The sequence below is a fragment of the Lipophrys pholis genome (assembly GCF_963383615.2).
Source record: "Lipophrys pholis genome assembly, chromosome: 9".
Lineage (NCBI taxonomy): Eukaryota > Metazoa > Chordata > Actinopteri > Blenniiformes > Blenniidae > Lipophrys > Lipophrys pholis.
The window spans coordinates 22,246,571-22,266,977 of record NC_137639.1 but is presented as its reverse complement, the minus strand read 5'-3'; the positions used below and the strand labels follow the sequence as shown (position 1 = coordinate 22,266,977).

The following is a 20,407-nucleotide window of genomic DNA, read 5'->3' as shown; positions in this document are numbered from 1 at the left end:
ATTTCACAAATTGGAGCACATAATGAACAACATAGTAAGATATATTTAGATGAGGATTTGATTGCAATTTACTTTGCTTCATTGCAGTGTTGCAGTGGCACACTTGATAACAGGCAGAGTTGCCTGCAGATAAAAGTGGATACTGTACGTCGTAACACGCTCTCTTCCAGAGAGCCTCTCTGTGGCGGAATGGCACACGCTGGTTAGAGTGGAGCAACGTAAAACACCTCATGAGAGTGAAATACAGTGACAGGCCCAACAGTTAATGGCTCAAAGCTCAGCTCTGTAGAATACATCTCCATCAAATGATATGATGTATTGTATTCCTGCATTTCCATCGCTCTCTCTCTCTCTCTCTCTCTCTCTCCTCTCTCTCTCTCTCTCTCTCTCTCTCTTTCTTTCAGTATCTGCTTGTCCTTTCTGCTCTTCCCTGCCACATTTTTTCTCTTTAAAAAAAAAAAAAAGCCCCAAAAAACAAAACAACAAAGCTCTGTTTTTCTCCGTCTCCCCTTCATTATTACATTCTCCTCGTCCCTCTCTCCTACTAACAAGTCTGTCGCTCCCCATCTCACCACACCTCCATCTCTTTTTTCTTACCTATATCCGTCTACCTTTCTCATTCGCCCTATCATTCCCCAGCTCTCCCTCTCTATCCTCATCCTCCTTTTATTTCCTGCTTCGACACACACATGCACACAAACCCACAGCCCTGTCACTCAAAACAGGACATTTGACACTATATTTGTTTAGGCCAAACACGTATACACATCACAGCGATCAATATTTCTTTTCCTGCCTCTCTCCCACCATTATATATATATACAAGTATAAAGAACTACTTAATGTAAGATAGCAGTTCCACCCGGCCTCCATCCTTACGTCACACAGTCAATCTGAAGATATGTGCCTGATGTATTTAAAGTACTCTTTCATATACTACTAATTTCCACAGCCTCTCACCTTGGGTTCTGTCCCTCTCTGTCCCTTCCATCTCATCCGAAGTCACTCTATCCCCCTTCCTTTTGAGCCACTCCTCTCCTTTGTCTCCCTTCCTTCCTTCAACTCCAAAGCACTGATCAGGGCTCACAGAACCTTCTACCAGGCCTGTGACAAAGAGACGGGAGCGGGATGAAAACAGAGCGAAAAACATTGAGCGGAAGAAGGAGGAAATAGAGACGCACAGAAGCGGAGTGACTTTAGAGGGAATATTATGTCAGCGGGCCCCTGTTAATCAATGCAATTGTGTTTGGTACCTGAAGCCATGAAAATTGGGAGAAGAGATGGTGAATATGAAAAGACGGAGCATGAGAGGGAGCCGGGAGAAAGTGAGAAGGAGAAGGGGGAGGGAGGGCAGTTGGCACAAGAAGTAAATTGAAAATGATGTGTGTGTGTGTGTGTGTGTGTGTGTGTGTGTGTGTGTGTGTGTGTGTGTGTGTGTGTGTGTGTGTGTGTGTGTGTGTGTGTGTGTCAAATATTAACCCTGCTATCTCCCAGGTAGTCATTATCTTTCGATGTTGCACTGTTTCTATGGACGTGTGTGTGTGTTTGTACGTTCTGCATTAACCCTCATATTTCTCTATCATTAAGCTTCTCCATGGGCATAGTGCAGCCCTGAATTTATCTTGCGAGTGTTTGTGTACATCCAAACACATGCATGCATGTGTCTGTGTGTGGAGGCGTTTGTGTGAGGGCGAGTGTGTTTACAGTGATCTTAATTGTTGTTATCATTCATGCAGCACAATAACCACCTCCGCCCCCATCTTTGTCTCTGTCTGCTATTAACTCTCTCTCCCTCTCACCCTTCTTTCCACTAACGGCCAGTTTCTATTTTTCCTCATATTGTTCCTTCTCAGCATGCAGCTTAATAACACCCATTTCATCTTCTCTCTCTCTCCCACTCTTTCGCTTTCTTTTTCGTCTCTCCATTGTTTCCCCCCACTGCATTTTGTATTCCGCGTCCACTATTTTCTCCAGCCAAAGCTAACTTTTATTGCCCCATGATTGGATTCAAAATTTGTTATGCAGTATTGCCTGTATTCAATATGTGATCAGTTTTGATCTGTCGCTTTCTTTCTCTGTTTGCCGTCTATCTTTTCCTCTTTTTCTTGCTTCTTTGCTCCATCCTTCTTCTGTTACTCTTCTTTTTTCTCTCTGATTTGATTTGATGACCTCTGTATTGGACGTGGTAGAAAACAAACACCAAAGTCTAACTTGTTCTCCTCTTTTGCTCTATCATCCTCTTCTTCACCTTCTTTTTCTTCTCCTTGCTCTCTCTTTCTTTCAGGCACCCTCTCTTAGTGCGATATATATCTGCCTCCCCCCCTCGGCAGGTTGCCATGGTCGCCATACCTACTCTCTCTCTCCTATTGGTCCTGGCAGAGTGGGCAGGTCTGGTGGACGCCTCCCCCCACCTCCTGCTCCGGCCGAGCTCGCGGGAGCGTGACGCAGGGGCCATGATGAACTTCAACATCGCCGTGATCCACGCCGGTGCCACTGTGCAGGCAGAGGCAGCGGTGGCAGGGCCTGGGGGAAGGGTGCTCTACCCTGGCTTCGGCCGGGTACACGGCTCCCTGGGGGAGAGTGTGGTCACCCAGTGGGGCTCTGCTAACGTCATCTGGCTACAGGTTAGGGACACGCTCTCCTTCACCCAGTGCGCATTGAGCCTAAGTTGAAGAAGGGGAATAACAATGACCATCCATTATTTATACTCACTCATTACTTCAACTGAATGGTCAGTGCACTGCTGCTGTGTCTCGGCTTCATTGAGCGAGCCGTCGTCTGGATCTGCTCTTTAACCACAAGCTTGTATAGTTAATCAGGCATGTCATGCATACTACACACACTCACCACATGCATGACACAAGTCATGACTCCCTGCCTTCAGGAGTTACTACTTGCCTGTCTGTCTTTCTCTCTCTCTCTCCTCGTCTCCAAAGGTGAACGACAGTAGTCCAAAGACGGTGCTGTCCCAGCTGTGTGAGCTGCTGGCGGCGCGGCCCCTGCAGGGTCTGGTTTACGAAGAGGAGAGGCCCCCACGGACAGCCTGGGGACCTTTGGCCCCTATGCTGGAGTTTGTCTCTGCGCAAACAGGACTGCCCATAGTGGCTGTAGGAGGGGGAGCGGGGCTGGGGAGGATGCCACAGGTAGGAGGAGGGAGGTTGGGGTGGGGGTGAGAGAATGAGCAGGAGGTGTTTGCAGCGTGTGTGTGTGTGTGTGTGTGTGTGTGTGTGTGTGTGTGTGTGTGTGTGTGTGTGTGTGTGTGTGTGTGTGTGTGTGTGTGGTAAATTGAAATCTGGAAAGTGCAAGTGCACAATGTCCAAAAGATTTAATTGTGTACTAATAACGGGAAAGAATGGGATCACACAGCAGCAATAAACTAAATTTAGAAATCAAGAGAAGGGGAAAATATGAAATTTAAACTAAAGCTGCAACAAACCTTTGTCACACTGGTGTCCTCAATGATGAATCCTACTTCATCCTAAATTAATGCCCACTTGTTCATTAGCATTTAGGTGATACCCCAAGACCCCATATAGGGTCAGGTGTAGTGGCATGCAAAATACTTTGGCACATGGCCAACAATTGCAGACCGATTGCTCCTAAAAAGCTTGCAATAAGACGACAAGGTTCAACAGTCGTAAAATCCAGACACTGTTAATAAAAACCAGCCAAGCATTTGTGATGTTGTAAATGTAATGTTGGCTCAGGGACAACTGGAATGTTCAAAAAGATCAGTGTAATCTCAAAATGTGTATTTTCAGAACAAACCTAGAAAACAAAATTACCTGAGAATAAATTGCACAGAGTGAAAGAAAAGATGCTGAGTGATGTGATGATGGTACATGAAATCTATTTTCATCTCACTGGTTAAAGTTACTTCACTGTCAGACTGGACAAAAAGCATAAAGAATTTTTAAATCCAAGTAAAGCGTAGCTGCTAACTTTGACACGTGACGGGTGAACCAGGTTGTTAATTCGGAGCTCACATGCAGGATGTATCATCTCATGCTGAGCAACAGATTTTGCTCGATGTCATACTTCCTAATGAATCTCTGGATAAAATATTTTGTTGGTAATTGTTTGGATCCATGAACCCAGAAAAGTATTGCAGTAGGGTTGGTCAGATAGGTAGGTCCAAAAAGATAGTCAAAGAGTTTCCCGTACCCGTAATACTAATTACATTTATTTACATTTAACTTACATTACATTTGAGAAGGTTCTTCAATAGAATAGATACTGTGCTTAAGCTCTATGCACTGCTTTTTAAAACAAGACTTTTAAATTCAAGTTCAAGACAAATTCAAGCTCAAAACACACCGCGTCTGTTTGCTTCACAGTGTTTTAAAGCACTCTCTCACCTTCGACAAGAACATAAATACACGAAGACCTGTGAATCCGAGCAACCAAATGTTACCAGCAAAATAAGTAGCAACTGTAGATGCGGGAAAAATAATTAATATAATTAGCTGTACACTGATGCAATGTGGATTGATGCAACTCTGAGTGCAGTAAAGAGGGAGAGCTGCTTAGAATGCCGTAACAACTTACAATGTCAAAATGTCGTGCATCCTCCGCGTGGAGAAAAGGTTTGGGGAAGTGCCGGTGGGATGGAGAGGAAGCTGAAGGTCAGGGTCACTGATCTGCAGAAACTCTGCAGTGTTTGATCGGTAAATGGCACCAACTGGGGCTGTCATGCTGCCTCTGATGTTCCTGGGAGGAAGGCATTGAGCAGACACGGGTGTGTATTTGAGTGTGTCGGGGCCCGTGCGCATTTACTGTATGTGTGTCATGTGAATGTGTGTGCATCACAGAAAGCAAGTGCTACATTTCATCACCAAAGGGGGGGAGGGGATAAATAGGCGATGCATTTGTGCTTACAAATAACAATTTTAACCGTTCACTCTTGAGGAATTAAACTGTAGCACTTTGATGAACTTTCTTTGAAGCTGTACCCCCTGAACAGACTTTTAGAAACACTCCCTTTTGGATGTCATAGGAGACTTTGTGCAACAACCCAAGCTGTTACTGCCCCGTGGCTGCACGAAAGCTGCTGCTTCCTTACAAACTTCAAGCCCCGTGATGCTTCGATGTTGTTGCAGTCCAGAACATTGTAGTTCTTTGCAGGGACAGTGTTGTTTATTGCTGCAGTTTAGACTCAGAGGGTAAACTTGTCCTGTGAGATGTTTAACCACATCTGCTGCTCTCTTCCACAAATCAGGAATCAGGTTCCATCTTTCTCCAGTTCAGCTCCTCCACTGCACTGCAATTAGAGGTCATCTTTGAGGTGCTGGAGGAGTACGACTGGACCGCCTTTTCTGTGGTATCCACGCGTCACCATGGCTACCAGGACTTCCTGTCCGTTGTGGAGGGCCTGACGGACGGCTCGTTCATCGGCTGGGAGAAGAAGAGCGTGGTGATCCTGAATGTGACCGACGACCCCGGGGGGGCACGCACGCGCAGACTGCTGAAGGAGAACGAGGCGCAGGTGAGACAGGGGGGAGGGAGGGGGGGGAAGGGGGAGGAAAGGGGAGGAAGTGCAGCGACTATCATTGGGGGCCCCCTACTCTGACAGGTGGCTTCCCAGCTTTTTCCTTCCTTCTTCGTCTCTCCCTCTGTCCCTCCATCTCTCTCTCTCCCCTCTCTCTTCTATCCCTCTGTTCCTCTCTTCCCCTCATCCACCGTGGCATTACAAATTCAGCAGTTAAACTACAACCTCAAGTCAACCTGATTCATTGCCTGGCTGCTGTGTAGCATTGTGTGTGATGCCGACTTGGATTTTTCTTGCTGCTTCTGATTAATGAGCTTTAAGGCTGGAAAAACATCCTTTAGAGACAGTGTGACCGGATTACTCCAATTGCAGTTTTCCTTTTTTAAGAAGTTCTGATGTTTACACTCGCTTATGCATCCAACAATTGGGCATTTTCTTTATTAGCCAGGCACGTCTGACCGACAAAATTGGTCTTCAGTAAAATTTGATTGACTTACTGTCAGCGAAAGCTGAGGATGGTCAAATTCATACAGACAAAACCTCAGAAACCGAGAGGGAAACAAAAGATTCCAGTGACGATCGCATGACGAAATTCAGCCTGTCAAACCTTTTATCGTTTGTGATGCAGGTAGGTCAGCAGATTCCCCCATGTGCAGACAGGTGGTTTGTTGTGTGTGACTGTGGTGGACGACAGATTATTTAGATAGTTACTCTGTCCAATAAACCACTTGACATTTTCTTCTGATCATCACCTTAATTCTGAAATTCATTTTGAAACTACAATTAATTATGCAACTCACCTTTTTCTCATTATCTAACTCGTCTCTGGATTAACTTGAATTTCATTTCATTTTAGCAATACATAATGCGGTAAAGTGAGTCGAAATGCATCCTTGTACCTCTGATTTAGTTTCATTCACGAATCTTTACCAGAATGAAAAGCACTTTTTGCACCACTGATGTTTGGTTCTCGTATATGTTTGCTTGTTCTTCCGTTTTACACATACTTTACTCTTGCTTTCATTCTCAACTCATCATTTCCTCTTCCAGCCCGTCATTTACCATTGTTCTTACCCCATCCACCCCCCTTAAATCTCCCTTTTGACGCTCATGATCTTCTTGTTCAATTTTTCACTTATATACGTATGTGTTCTTATGCCTCCAACTCCTCCAACCCTCCCATCCCTCCTCCCCTAGTCTACCTCCCCTCCTGCATTTCTTTGCCTGGAGACAAGCTCACTCTCCTCTGCCGCTTTCTTTTCACCTCCATCTCTGTTTGGCTATTTTTCATTCCTTCAGTCCATTTGTCCATCCCTCTTGCTGCACGTCTCTTCCCGGCTGCAGACTTGCTGCTCTTTGTTGGCTCGGTTTAGTCTGGGTCTCAATGTCATCACTAATGTCCCAGCATGGCCACTGGAGCTCTGCCTGTGTGCGTATTTGTGTTTGTGGCTTGTCTTTAAGTGTGTGCATGTGTATTGGATTTCTGAGACTCCACCGTGCTTGTGTCACTGTTAATATAATATAGTGCCTGCAGCACATTGCTTATTCGAAGAGCTTGCTTTTTAACCTTCCTGCTTCTCACAACATCCCTCTTCTTTTAGCTTTTCTCTAATAACTGCTTGTAATTGCTTTGAGATGCTGTGTGTGTTGGCATTATACTCTCTCTCTCTCTCTCTCTCTCTCTCTCTCTCTCTCTCTCTCTCTCTCTCTCTCTCTCTCTCTCTCTCTCCTCTATCTGCAGTTCTTTTATGGTAATGTATTCCTCATTGTAGATGGCCCGTTGCAGGTCTCTGGGTCAATTCCTACTTAACTGTCTCACTGTCTGTTTTTTTGCTTCATTCCTCTTCCAGCTTCTGCCTCGTCAGTATTTTTTCTGTGCTCTCTCTTGCTCTTTGTGTTTTATGTTCCTTTTTTTCCCTCCATTTCCCATCTTTAGATAGTGTGTCTGTTTATAACTCTGATTCCACCCCCCCCCCCCCCACACACACACACACAAACATTCTTCCCTGATTCCTCCTCCTCCTCCTCCTCCTCCTCCTCCTCCTCCTCCTCCTCCTCCTCCTCCTCCACCCCCTCTGTCACTCTCACTCCCTGGCTAATTCACTGGAGGTTTATTGGCATACTGGCAGGATTGTTTTGCCAAGCCATTACAGTTCAAAATTCAATGAAGGCGCAATTCTCAAAATGTGCTTTCAGTCTGTTTCCCTGACCCCCCCCCCCCCCCCCCCCCCCCCCCATTCTGGTTCATGAAAGAGTTGTCTTCTTCCTTTTTGTCCTTCATGTCCCCTCAGTGTCTTCTACACTCCGTCATCTTTCGTGTTTGTCCTTTATGCAAAATGTTCCACCTCTGTTTTTTTTAGGTTGTTTGTCAGCATTTAACCTCACCGTCTCTTTCTCCCTTTTTCTGCTTAGCTCCACCTTCTCATGTCAATCACTTTTCTTTTTTTCTATTTTCTTCGAAACCCCTTAAAACCTTTTTGGTCAATTTGTACACCCTCCTTTCCCTTCCCGTTTTGATCCTCCTTACTTCAGCATTTGCAGCAGAGAGCTCATCCAATGTCCCTCCTGTCTTTCTGTGTCGCTCTTCTCTCTCTTGAATATTATTTTCTTCCCAGCTCTCTTCAATCAATCTACCCCTTCTTTCACAAATATCCCTTTTCTCCCCAGGCCTTGATTTCACCAGAATATGTCACCCTTTGCTCTTTTCCCTCTATTCCCCTGCATCTTCTTTCTGATCTCTAAGGAGTGACTATTCTGTTTCCCTCCCCATCCACTCATTTTGCACTCCTTTCTCTTCTGTTGTTTTCCGATCTTTTCTTCACCCTGCTTTTAATAACATATGTTAGAGTTTAACCTATTATCCTTTGTTTTCCCTCAGGTGTGTTTGGTCTTTAACTGCCACCCCTCCCTCCTGCTGCACATTCCCCACCTCTCCCTCACTGGATCTCCGCTCCACCACTTACAGATATTTCATTTTCCCTTTCTTGTTTTACCCCTGTTTTCATTATTCATAACTGTAACTTGTTTCATCAGGCCCACGCTCATTAAGCGCTGACCTCCATTGCCTTCCTGCACCTCCTAGTTTAGCATACATCTCTTGCAGCAACACTTCCATCTATCTGGGGTATCTGCTTCTCACACGTAGTCGCTTGCCCGACTTCCACAAACATTATCATGCCAGCTTACACTTATCTCTCTTCTTACCTCTCCCAGCATTCTTGTTTTTTTGTTGATATAGCCTTCTCTATCCGACTTCCTCCCTCCCCCCCCCTGTTCAGGTGCACCTCTTCTCCAGCTCTGTCTTTCTCCCCTTACTTCTCCCACCCTCTGTCTCTCTCCACGTCTCCCCTTTCCCTTCCTTATCTCACTAGTGTGTATGTGTGTGTGTGTCTCCCCTCGTCCCTGTTCCCTCCCTGCCTTCCTGCTGTCCTCCAGGTACGTTTGCTGTACTGCTCCCAGGAGGAGGCTGAGCTGGTTTTCCGAGCCGCCTGGTCAGCGGGTCAGGCCGGAGCCTCGCACATGTGGTTTGCCGTGGGGCCAGCTCTCTCAGGTTTGGGCATGGAGAACCTGCCCCGGGCTTTGTTTGCCGTACGGCCCCAGGGCTGGAGGGATGAGCCTCGCCGAAGGATTGCTCGGGGTGTGTCTGTGCTGACTCATGGGGCAGTGGCGATGCGCAAGGAATATGGAACCACTGGAGGGCCAAACTTTGTCACCAACTGCATGACGGATGCCAATCAGACGCAGAGACTGCGAGGCAGGATGAGGTGAGAGGGCGACGAAAGGAGGAAGGAAGGAAGGAAGGAAGGAAGGAAGGAAGGAAGGAAGGAAGGAAGGAAGGAAGGAAGGAAGGAAGGAAGGAAGGAAGGAAGGAAGGAAGGAAGAAAAACAGTAAGTCAGAGCGTGAGAAGAAGGCAGCTGGAAGACTCCAGACAAAATATGTCAAGTGGGAAGGAGCAGAAATAGAGACTGAACAAGGTGCTTTCTGTGAAAGGAGGTTTGGTTTGCAGCCAGGTTGAGTTGGAAGATGTATGGGCGGAGTTTGTAGAGCCAGTGTCAGAGAGCAGGCACAGAGGGGATATCTGAATTTGGAGCTGGCTATCATCCATGTAAAATAGATGTTGTTGGTGCGTGTAGTTGTGAGTTGGCAAAATTACCCCAGCATCTGTAGCAAGCGGACCATGTCTCATGTATATTAATGAGCGAGCTTTAATATATTCTTCGTAGGCTGTGCAAACACACAACAGCTCACTCTAACAGGTAGCCAGAGTAGCTCTCATTACCTGCTTGCTTCATTTGTAATACCAGTCATTTTCTTTCTCCACACAGAGCACATTCCACCAGAGATTGTATAGAGACACTCCTCTAAGTTTCGGCTGAACATGTAAATGAGCCGAACATGTAATTAATGACTTTATTTGCAGTCATTTTTTATAGTGAAGCTCGGCACAAACAGTGTGGCAGTTATCAAGCAATGATTAATGAATTATCTTTGTTTATAAATTATGTCCAGGAACAAGAGAGGAGAAAGATGTTATAATTTCAATTTATTTTTGCACTGCTACCTGCTGTTCACTGTCTGCAACTACAAGCTGCTGCTACATCTGAAGCTCTCTGTCAGAGGAGCTCTCAGGCTTTGTTTTGAAGGCAGCGCGATGACATAAGGAGACGATATGAAGGCCTGTCCTGTGTGATTATCCAACAAACATCGAGCTTTCAGCCGTTGCACAGAGCAGCAGTTGTTTGATTTCAAAGATCCTGACGATTCGGTTTGTCTGATCATTTGTCTGTATTTGATTAACAGACAAGCCCTGACTGACACCACAGAGGTGCTGTGATTTAGTTTCATTTGGAAAAAGAACAGGGCAGGCATTGTGTTACATCAAAAAAACAACCTCAACATTTCTGTTTCTGCTCTCCTCATATCCTTTATGTAAAATCCTAATTTATTTTGAAAATGTAATGTGTTTTCCATCACCCATTTACCATGTGCTGTCTCCATTCCACAACACTGCAGGTATTTCAGCAACATCACACTTGGTGGTCGGGACTACTCCTTCAACAGTGACGGATACCTGGCCAACCCCTTCCTGGACGTCATCTCCTGGACGCCTGGACGTGGATGGGAAGATGTAAGGACAAGATATCAGTTATTTTGAGAGTATAACCATGTACGTATTTGGAGATTTGATTGACAGGAGTCTCACTGAGAAGGGAATAGACTAGAGAATGTACATGCTTGATTGCACGTGTTATTTAGTTTTCTGCATAAAACACTTTGGTGGAGGTTTTTGAGGCCTTGTAGTTTTGTCCTCTGTGAGACTAAAACATCAAACGCCTCCAGCAACAGACCCCAGAGCACATTTATGCTGATTCAAGCACTTTTTAGCCTTGATCTCACCATGTCAGCACGAAGACCCGATCCATGTTGCATGGGTATCTCTTATAAGAGATGATCCTGACAGCGAAGATACGTAGGTCGCATGGGTTCATGGTCATGTAAAGTTCACTATAGCTACCAGTGCCCAAGGCTTAAGAGAGATGCTGCTGACCATTTGACTGCTCCTGGCTTGTGCCTTTTGTTGTGTTGTATTCCTACCTGCTTTTCTATAGTTCTGCCCTTTTAAATGCAAATGTTTGGTGTGCTGCCTCTGAAATGAGGGTTTTGGCTGCTTTTTTGCTTGATTTCATGTGAACATAAATGTTGATGCCTTTTGGATAGTCTCTTGGAAATTGTGACGGATCCGTTTTTTGAAGAAGGGAAAAAAAGCATCCGGAGATAGGTTCAAATTCAAGTAGAGCCTGATGCAATATTCACATAGCCTAGTATATAAAGAATACAGTATAGAGGAGAGTATTGATTGCGATCTTGCTTTCCTGACAGGGTTTGATGCAGCATTTGGTTAGAAAGATGATTCTGTCCTAACAAAAGGAATAAAAACCCACGGTTACTGTTTCGTGCAAAAGTCAATTTTAGGGTGAAGTTAACCCTTAAATTGTATTCCTGTCCTGTTGCTACTGACAGGACTTGGAATGTGTACTTCTCATAGCCATGACTCCTTGACTGTTGTTGTTGTTTTTGTTTGTTTTTTTACAAACACTAATCGTTACTGTAGTCCCCCTAGAACTTCTGCAGTAGGACTGTTCAATCACTAAAATTCTCCAGCATGTCAACAGATTTCAACATGGGCTTTTCAGAACTGTCAGAAATACACAGTGTTATTCAAGAACTGCCAGATATTGAGAGGTGAAGTTACCACCAAAAATAGGAAAGAAGCACTCATTGCACATTTTTTGACAAGCCAGAGTTGTTAATCAAAATGAATGGTAAATGGGCTTTGCAGCAAAGTTCTAACACTCTTTACATCATCAGTCACATTCATCCACTCACACACCGGTGGTGACAGCTGCCATGCAAGGTGCTCACTCACCTTTAAGAAAGACTTCTGACATTCTGAGTCTTTCCCAAAGACACCTTGACACATGAACAGAGTGAGCTTGGGTATCAAACAGCCAACCTTTGGTTTGAAAAGCAACCCATTCTACCTGTTGACCCACAGCCGCCCTTAAAATTAATAATTGTCACCATGACAGGGTCAACTTAAAGACTCTGCAATGTGAGTTATTGATAAACAGATTCTCATACTGTCTTTAACTCTTTAGCTCTCTTCTTGTTTCCTTGTTTATATGCTGCATCATGGGATCGTAACACGAAGAGGGATTTGCACACAAAAACCAACTCTGGAAGACATGCACATGACTTGGCTTCCTCAAATTAAGCCTCACAGTATTACTATAGGCTGAACTTTGGATTTCATTTCCACACTGGAGAAAAATATGGGCTGTTGTCCTTTCTCTCCCCTTAAGACATATTTGAACGCGAACAAAATAAACGTTTCTTTGAATAATTATTTTTTGTCTGATATGGTTTCCCTCCCACTAAAATAAATCATTCATCTTGTAAAAATCTTCAGAAGGACATCTATTCCTGTGTACTGATAAAATGAAGAAAAAAAAGTCCCAGGATCTGTGAATATGCAAATATTCTTTCCATTTCTAAAGTTTAAATGTGCACTGAAGGTGTTATATACTTCACTGTAATTTAAACTCTCAGTGTATGTGCACTGGGGATTTCAGGCTCCCTCACAATACTTGCAGAAGTTTCAGTGGACCAGGACGAGCTTCCATATTATCTGTAATGTCAGACATCTTGATAAAACCTCCAGTCTAAATTTGATGTTTCGTGAGTTCATATGAGTGTGAAAAGAGCCCTATAGTTTTAGACAAACATTTCTGAGTGGCAGGTGATTTTAAATCTCTAAATATCACCAGCAGACAAAACGATGATAATCTTTGTGTTCTAAAATCAAAGTGAAACAAAGCTGCCACCTCAGGCATCAATAGTGAAAGTCACACTATAAGCGTAAGGATTTCAAGTCGTACATTCACTAAGTACATCACAAGCTAAGTGGTATATAATGTTTAATTGGACTTCCAAATTAAATTGAGTCATTTTGAGGTATAAACTATTAGAGGATTTTACTTTGAAAGTTGACGTCAGGTAGTTTGATCCTTCTATGGACCTGTACTCGTCTATATCACACACTCTCGCCTCTCAGGCTACCAGTTTGAGTCCAGGTTGGACTGAGAAGCCTTTCTGCATGGAGTTTGCGTGTTATCCCGATGCGTGGGTGTGTACGTTTTCTCTGGTTTTCTCCCCAAAAAAAGATCTGCTGGGTTTGTCCCCAAATCAAATTTGGATAAAAACGGGATTGTAGATGGATGGATGGAGGTCTATATAAAAGGATATGTCGAACAACTAACACTAGGCTCAGTTGTCAGGAAATTATATAGAAGAATTCCCCCCAAGAGATTACATCTCGGTGTGAAAGTTGTTTGGACCAACTTAAAAAAATGTGAACCCATCCTTTAATCAAAGTTGAGAAATAATGGCTCCCCTGCAGTGATACGTACTCACACATTTCATTCTTTGTCCATTTATAGAAAGCAATGCCCCAGCATGGTGATGATCGATAGCTGCAGTTTGTTCTTATTTCCTCTGATCATTCTTAACGGTTAGAATGAAATGCAGATTCGCAATGTGCTGAAGGGTGTCATCACCATCTGGAGATAAACTCGCCATCATTTTGTGAGTTTCAGTCGAGGTAACTGCACGCGTGTCTGCTGAGCGCCAGTATCCCCTGCATGTCATGCATATTCTGTAAAACTGTGGTTTGTTCAGGAATCCTTAATACGAAGCCTTGTCACCTGTAGGAAATGCTTTTCCTTTAATGTGCTGGGATTTTACTTGTGTCAGTGTCAGAACAGCAAGTGATGCTCATTTTCTCAGCCACACGCCAGCCTTCCAGTGCCGCACAGTACTGTACATGTATAAAGATACACACACTCTCAGAACACACATCCTACAACTGCCTGTAATCACAAACACCACACAAATTCAAATAGTGACACACACACACACACACACACACACACACACACACACACACAGACAAACACACACATTGGTGGTTCTCAGCCTCCTGCTGGTTTTAACAGCCCACCAGAGTCCAGTCCCAGCGTGTCGTAACATGCTGACTCCTGCCATATCCCTCAAATCCCTTTCAATTAGAAGCTCCTGTGCTGGTCCTTCGACTCTGTGCAAACCCAGGGTACAAAACCCGCCCACACACATGCACGCACCCATGCACACACATTTTTTAAGCTTACACACAAACGTCTACATGTGTGTGCACATGAGGATGCAGATTGTATGTTTACAACCTCCTGCAGAAAGCACGCACGCACGCACGCACGCACGCACGCACGCACGCACGCACACACACACGCACACACACACATATTGAGGATAAGACTGCCTATTATGCACATCCACGCTGTTGGCTCTCCCTGAATATTTAATGTTCTCTTTACAATGACTGCACCATTACCTAGAGCCTGGGAGCTCCCAGCGTAGCTAACTGAAACACTGCAGACTAGTGCTGAAGGTTGTCCAGCATTAGCACGGCTTGTTGCAGCTGTGGAGAGTTGCATGTTCCAAGATATTACAGGGAAGTTGATGAACATTAATAAAACCACTCACACTTGCCCAAAAACGGTGTTTTAGTCTAAATTGGCTCTCAGACTTTTTTTTTTTTGTCCATAACAGAATACTTTCTCTGCCCCAAAATATTATAGCAATTTTTGAAATCTTCAGTGTGCTTTCTCCTGTAAGCTTTCCCGGTGCTCCTTGAGTGTGTTTTGATTGAATGTGTGTTGCAGAGCTGCGGTCGAAGTGCAGTCGAAATACTGTCATTGTTGCACTTGCCTTTTCCTCCTCTCTGCCAGCGCTTGCATTACTAAGACTGGAAGACTACACAAAGCTGCCAAACTTCACTCTACTGGCCTGCTTAAGCGCTCAAATTCTTATTTTAACACTGGTGCGTGTTTGTTGTTGTGCATTCTTTATGCAGTCGCGTGGGTTTACAGTTTGCACATGGCTGTCTTTTATGTTGCGTCTGTTGCACTTGTCATGACTCTCAGACGTTGCTGTTATCATGTGCTCATGCCAAGAAGTGTCAAGTGATGCTGCGAGAGGAAAGTTCTTCCTGGAAGGTGCTTCTTTTAAATACATATATATCCCAGGCACACATGGGGAACAAAACATGGGGATGGCATTCAACTTAGTTGAATATTACATTGCAAAGTGAAGGAAAAACAGTGATACAGCTCAAGGAAAGTTTGCAGACATTTTTAGTTCAACAGTGGACTTGCTCATTGCAGCATCTGAGAACAGATTTTTAAAATTCAGACTGAACTTACTGTTTACCTTGCACATGTGCACTTCTTTACTGTAAAAAAGGCTTGTTAAAAGGCATCTTGACACAAGCTTATGACACATTTTATTCTAAACTATGTAAAATTAACTTTAACTTACACTCCAGGCTATTCCCTCACATGAAGCCTTTGTGGCTGTCGCAGTACCCCCCTCCCCCCCTCCCCTCCCGTCCCCCTCCTGTCCCCCCTCCAGTTTCCATCTGTAAGACTCACTGGCCATTCACGAGTTGATTGCTTCATCTTGCTCAAAGCCATTATATGCAAATTATTTTTTTTGTTCAGTGTCTGATTTGACACTGATGTGTATGATTAATATCTTCAGTGCCACAGTAGTTTCATAAATCACTGCAGCCTTTACACATGCGTGGATTTTGTCAGAGAATTGCTTGTATCTCACACAACAATGAATATTTATTTAAGACCTGAAGTTACGGAAATAAAGTGAGCGGGCACAATTTTATGAATTATACATAGACAAGATACCTATCCGGTGCAATAAAATATTGTCCAATCTGATTCTGTGGCCCTGCAGTCAGTAGTCGCTTTATGAAGCTTCAAATGTTCACTTTTCATTGGGATGGTTGGAAAGATTTCTGTAGTCATTTTTGTCCATATTTTGAATCGTCTCTGCGATGAATGACTTTATTCTGTACGATTTATTCATATTTGTAATACATACTGTATGTCAACAAAATTATGTCAGTTCCTGCAAATAGTTTAAAGTTAATGAGCATCCCTCCGAAACAACAGTGACTGAATCAACGGTATGCACTTAAAGGATGCTTAAGTATTGCATTTCATGGATGTTCAAGATTGTGTGTCTGGGCTCTATTTTGGTGACACTGCACATGTATGATACTGCATATTTCACTGTAAAAATCCTGTTCAGGAATATTATGACTTTATTGATAGTTGCTTGGAACTCTCAACACATTGCCCTTCTGCTGATTTGTCTCTATGGCAGGAAGGATCAAATCTATCTCCCTCTAACAGTCATTAAAGCTTCTTCAGCAGCAGACTGGACAATAATAATAATGCATGGGTTATATATAGCGTTTTTCAGGACACTCAAAGACGCTTTACATTACATTATTCATTCATTCCGTACTCAATGGTGGTAAGCTACGTATGTAGCCACAGCTGCCCTGGGGTAGACTGACAGAAGTGAGGCTGCCAAAATATATGTATGTTAAAATTCAAGAACAGCAGGGCTGTTAATTGTCACGCATGAAGAGCAAAAGACCTGCTGATAGTATGGCACATAATCTCAAGATCAGTAGAAAATTATGGGTGATGGTAGTAACAGCTGTTGAGATCCACAGGCGATAAAATAAAACATTATTGGAGGCTTTCCAGGTAGAACAAAGTAGTGAAATGCAGGTCTTCACTTAGAACCACTATACTTGTGGCACTTAGAATTGGCTTATATCATAATTTAATCAGTATTGATCATAGTTACACTACATGCAGTTTTGAAAATGTGTCTTTTAATAAAAAATAATGTAAGATTGAAACAACTTAACCATTTTAAAAATGATTTCTTGTAAAGGGGAAAAAAAAAAAAGCATATCCACCCATCTCTCCCCTTCATTCGGAAATCTTTCTCTGGTGTCCCATGCGAGTGAAAATTGGATGCAATTCAGGCAAAGAAACTATTCAATATCAGTTAATTAAATTAAAGACTAGGATCTTAAAACTGTCCCAGAAAAACTAACAGTTTTCCCTTCTTCATCTGACGCTACGTTACCACCTTCTGTGCTTGTAGACATCAACAAAAGATATGTGTGTTTTTTTAAGTCCACACACAATTCTTCAGTCTGTCTACCATGCTGAGCTCAATGTAATAAACTACTGGCTACGGTGGTCTTTAATCTTGATTTTATATATACCTAATAGTAGCATTTTAGAAATGTCAATGGGAAAATGTACACCCCCAAAAACATCCATGACTGTATTACTTAATTGCATTTATTGTTTTAATACTAACTCAGACTCGATGATTTAAACAACTATGAAGCATTTATTTGTGGGCGTCAGAAACAATGTATTTGTCTTAATAGAGATTAAGAAAATGTGATTATATAAAATATTTTGTTTTCTTACTTGCGGTTTGTACTATTTCATTGTTCAACCTACAACAACAGCGTATGCGGTATAATATGGGAGGTCACCCTCACACTCTTTTAAAAGCAGTTACTTATATCAGGTCGAAGTTTAATCTGGAGAAACTTTCCAGGGATTTGACACAGACACAAGAATGAGAAAACAGAAGAAAAAAAACCACGAGAGTCTCGAGTTCATCTGGTGGAAAACAATTCATCTTTTGTTCTGGCCTCAGTTAAGTGTTGTTGACTCTTAGCACTTTTTTTTGTCCTAGTTTCCGTTAAATATGTTGCATATCTTAACTCACATTTGCATGTCTCTTGTTGTGACTGCATAAACAGCTCTTCTTGGTTCTGAGCTCTTGACCAGAAACTCAGCAGCTGCTGCCTCAACCTTGAGTTCCACACTGGTTTTATTTCTATTAAAGTGCACCTCAGTGGGCAAGTGGTTAAAATGTCTCGTTGGAGAAAAAAAAAAAAAAGGTGATTCATACATTGCAGGCAATCAGATTCCAGATTGTTTCTGTGTGTGGCGTAAATCAGCATAAATCATATGTATAAAAGCCTCCTCACATCTGCTGTAGTTCCACCATCCCACACATTTGCATCAGCCTGTCTAATGGAAACACATTCAGGATTATTATCCAACCGTTCTTTCTAACTTTCTTCCAAGACAACCAGTGAGAGGACCCCAGCAAAGCTGTAATGATGAGATTTGTAACTCTGTGCAAGTTCTTAAATTATAACCTATTACACTTCTTCTCAACGGTATTTTTGGATTGTACCGAGGACACTTTAGCCTCCCAAAAAAAAAAAAGCCCTTGATGAAGGGACTTGTTCAAGCCAGAATATTTTCTGATTTGAAAGCATTCTGCTTCCAAAAACGGTAACATGAACTGATTCTGTCATGCATTTGGAAAACCTTTGTTTTAATAACCTGAGATGTCAGTGTAAGTCAGAAAATTTGAGGCACTGTAATTGAGAGAATGGGATTGCGGGGTTGACTGATGCTTTGTGTTGAGTACCGTAAAGATGACGTGTTTATTTATCATTATCAACAAAGGTAACATGTGAGTAAATGGATGAAATAAAGGCTGCCTGTCTGTGCTCCCTACCTTTCTAAAATCTTTCCCTTGTCTGTTCTCCTAGGTAGGCTGGTGGGAGAATGGCGTGCTGAGGCTTCGGTATCCTGCCTGGTCTCGCTACGGGCCATTCCTCAAACCACCTGATGATGCCCAGCACCTGCGTGTTGTCACACTGGAGGAAAGGCCATTTGTCATTGTGGAGCTTGCAGATCCTGCATCTGGAACCTGCATCCGTGACTCAGTTCCCTGCAGACGACCTCTTAATGCCAGGTTAGGCTGCAATGGGTGAAAGAGAAATCTCAGAAAATAATTGGGTTGAGTTTTGGGCTGATGTGCTTTATTACAAATGCAATTGTTACTGTATCTCGTAATGTAATATTAAAATCTTCATTTCCATAAATGACACTTTAGGGAAGTAATGTAAAAAGTTGAATCTCTGAGGGAAAAGGGAAGCATTCATTAGCTGCCTTATTCACCAGAGTTGTGAATGGTGTTACTGAGCTCTCATGATGCCAGTTGAGGTGACATCAGTCACCTATCAAAACTGTGGTCCCTTCACTCCCCGGCCCTAATCAATAGCAGACTGCTCTCCAGAGGATCAGGGGAATGACTCAGGGGTCTGGAATCAGATATGACCGCAGTGGAGCTTTATGGTTCATCAGCTACTGAAAGGATGACAGCAACTATCCTACACTGGTCGATCACACCTGTCACCAAGGGCCCGGGCACACGGTTCCTTCCTTCTGACCATTTCCTTTTGTCTTCTCTTTCTTTCCTTTCCTTTCCTTTCCTTTCCTTTCCTTTCCTTTCCTTTCCTTTCCTTTCCTTTCCTTTCCTTTCCTTTCCTTTCCTTACCTGTGCCATCTCTTCCACAGTGCCATCCACGAGGGAGTGGCTCCCATGAAGCAATGCTGCAAGGGCTTCTGCATCGACATCCTCAAGAGATTGGCCAAGATTGTTGGTTTCACCTACGACCTTTACTTGGTGACCAATGGGAAACATGGGAAGAAAATTGATGGAGTTTGGAACGGAATGATTGGAGAGGCAAGTTCGTGTGTGTGTGTGTGTGTGTGTGTGTGTGTGTGTGTGTGTGTGTGTGTGTGTGTGTGTGTGTGTGTGTGTGTGTGTGCATGCGTGCGTACGGATCCCTGTGGTTCTGCCTGTCTGCCTTTGTGAACAATGTGTTCTTACTGTCAATCCTGTGTGTGTGTGTGTGTGTGTGTGTGTGTGTGTGTGTTTGTGTGTGTGTGTGTGTGTGTGTGTGTGTGTGTGTGTGTGTGTGTGTGTGTGTGTGTGTGTGTGTGTGTGTGTGTGTGTGTGTGTGTGTGTGTGTGTGAAAAAATAGTGTGTGCTGCCGCGTCTGTGCAGATTGTGTGATGCATTTTCTGTGAATGGGCTGGACAGTAGCATTTCTCAGTGAGCGCACTGCGTGTCCTGGGTGACCAGTTAAACGCTACGTGTCACCTCAACCGCAGTGAGAGTTATGGCCACTTCACCACAGCTGACAATCAGACAGCTGTCATTTATTACTCGCATGCACACACTCAGGTGTCGACACAAACATACGGTACTGTACAACGGATGAGAGAGCGAAAAACACACGGTTCAAGAAAATGAAGGAATAAATGTGATTTCTAACTCACGCTGTGAAATTGCTCGGTAACAAACATCCCTACAGTGTGTTAATCTGCGGACACACATTCTTTTTCACACACAATCACGGCAGCACATGCACACATTGTCAGACACCCTCCTGGCTAATTGCGATTAGTTCTTGATATTTTCTTGGCAATGTGGTTCATGATCTCCCATTAAGAGAAAAAAAAAGAAAGAAAAACAGACACGCTGACAAAAGAGAAAGAGGCCCAGATAAACAGACACGCATGAACACATACCCA

General features: G+C 43.5%; 1 protein-coding gene across 1 annotated transcript in view; it reads left to right on the top strand.

Annotated features, from left to right (window-relative positions):
- Positions 1–2,336: 2,336 nt before the first annotated feature.
- grin2db (glutamate receptor, ionotropic, N-methyl D-aspartate 2D, b) overlaps positions 2,337–20,407 on the top strand; it is a gene marked incomplete at both ends in the record, with an annotated part of 34,600 nt that continues 16,529 nt past the window's right edge. The window contains 7 exons of the mRNA XM_080471661.1: positions 2,337–2,624; positions 2,937–3,143; positions 5,219–5,485; positions 8,924–9,252; positions 10,503–10,617; positions 18,574–18,779; positions 19,385–19,553. Of these exons, the coding sequence (XP_080327787.1) occupies positions 2,337–2,624; positions 2,937–3,143; positions 5,219–5,485; positions 8,924–9,252; positions 10,503–10,617; positions 18,574–18,779; positions 19,385–19,553 (1,581 nt within the window). The remainder of the gene's footprint in view (positions 2,625–2,936; positions 3,144–5,218; positions 5,486–8,923; positions 9,253–10,502; positions 10,618–18,573; positions 18,780–19,384; positions 19,554–20,407) is intronic.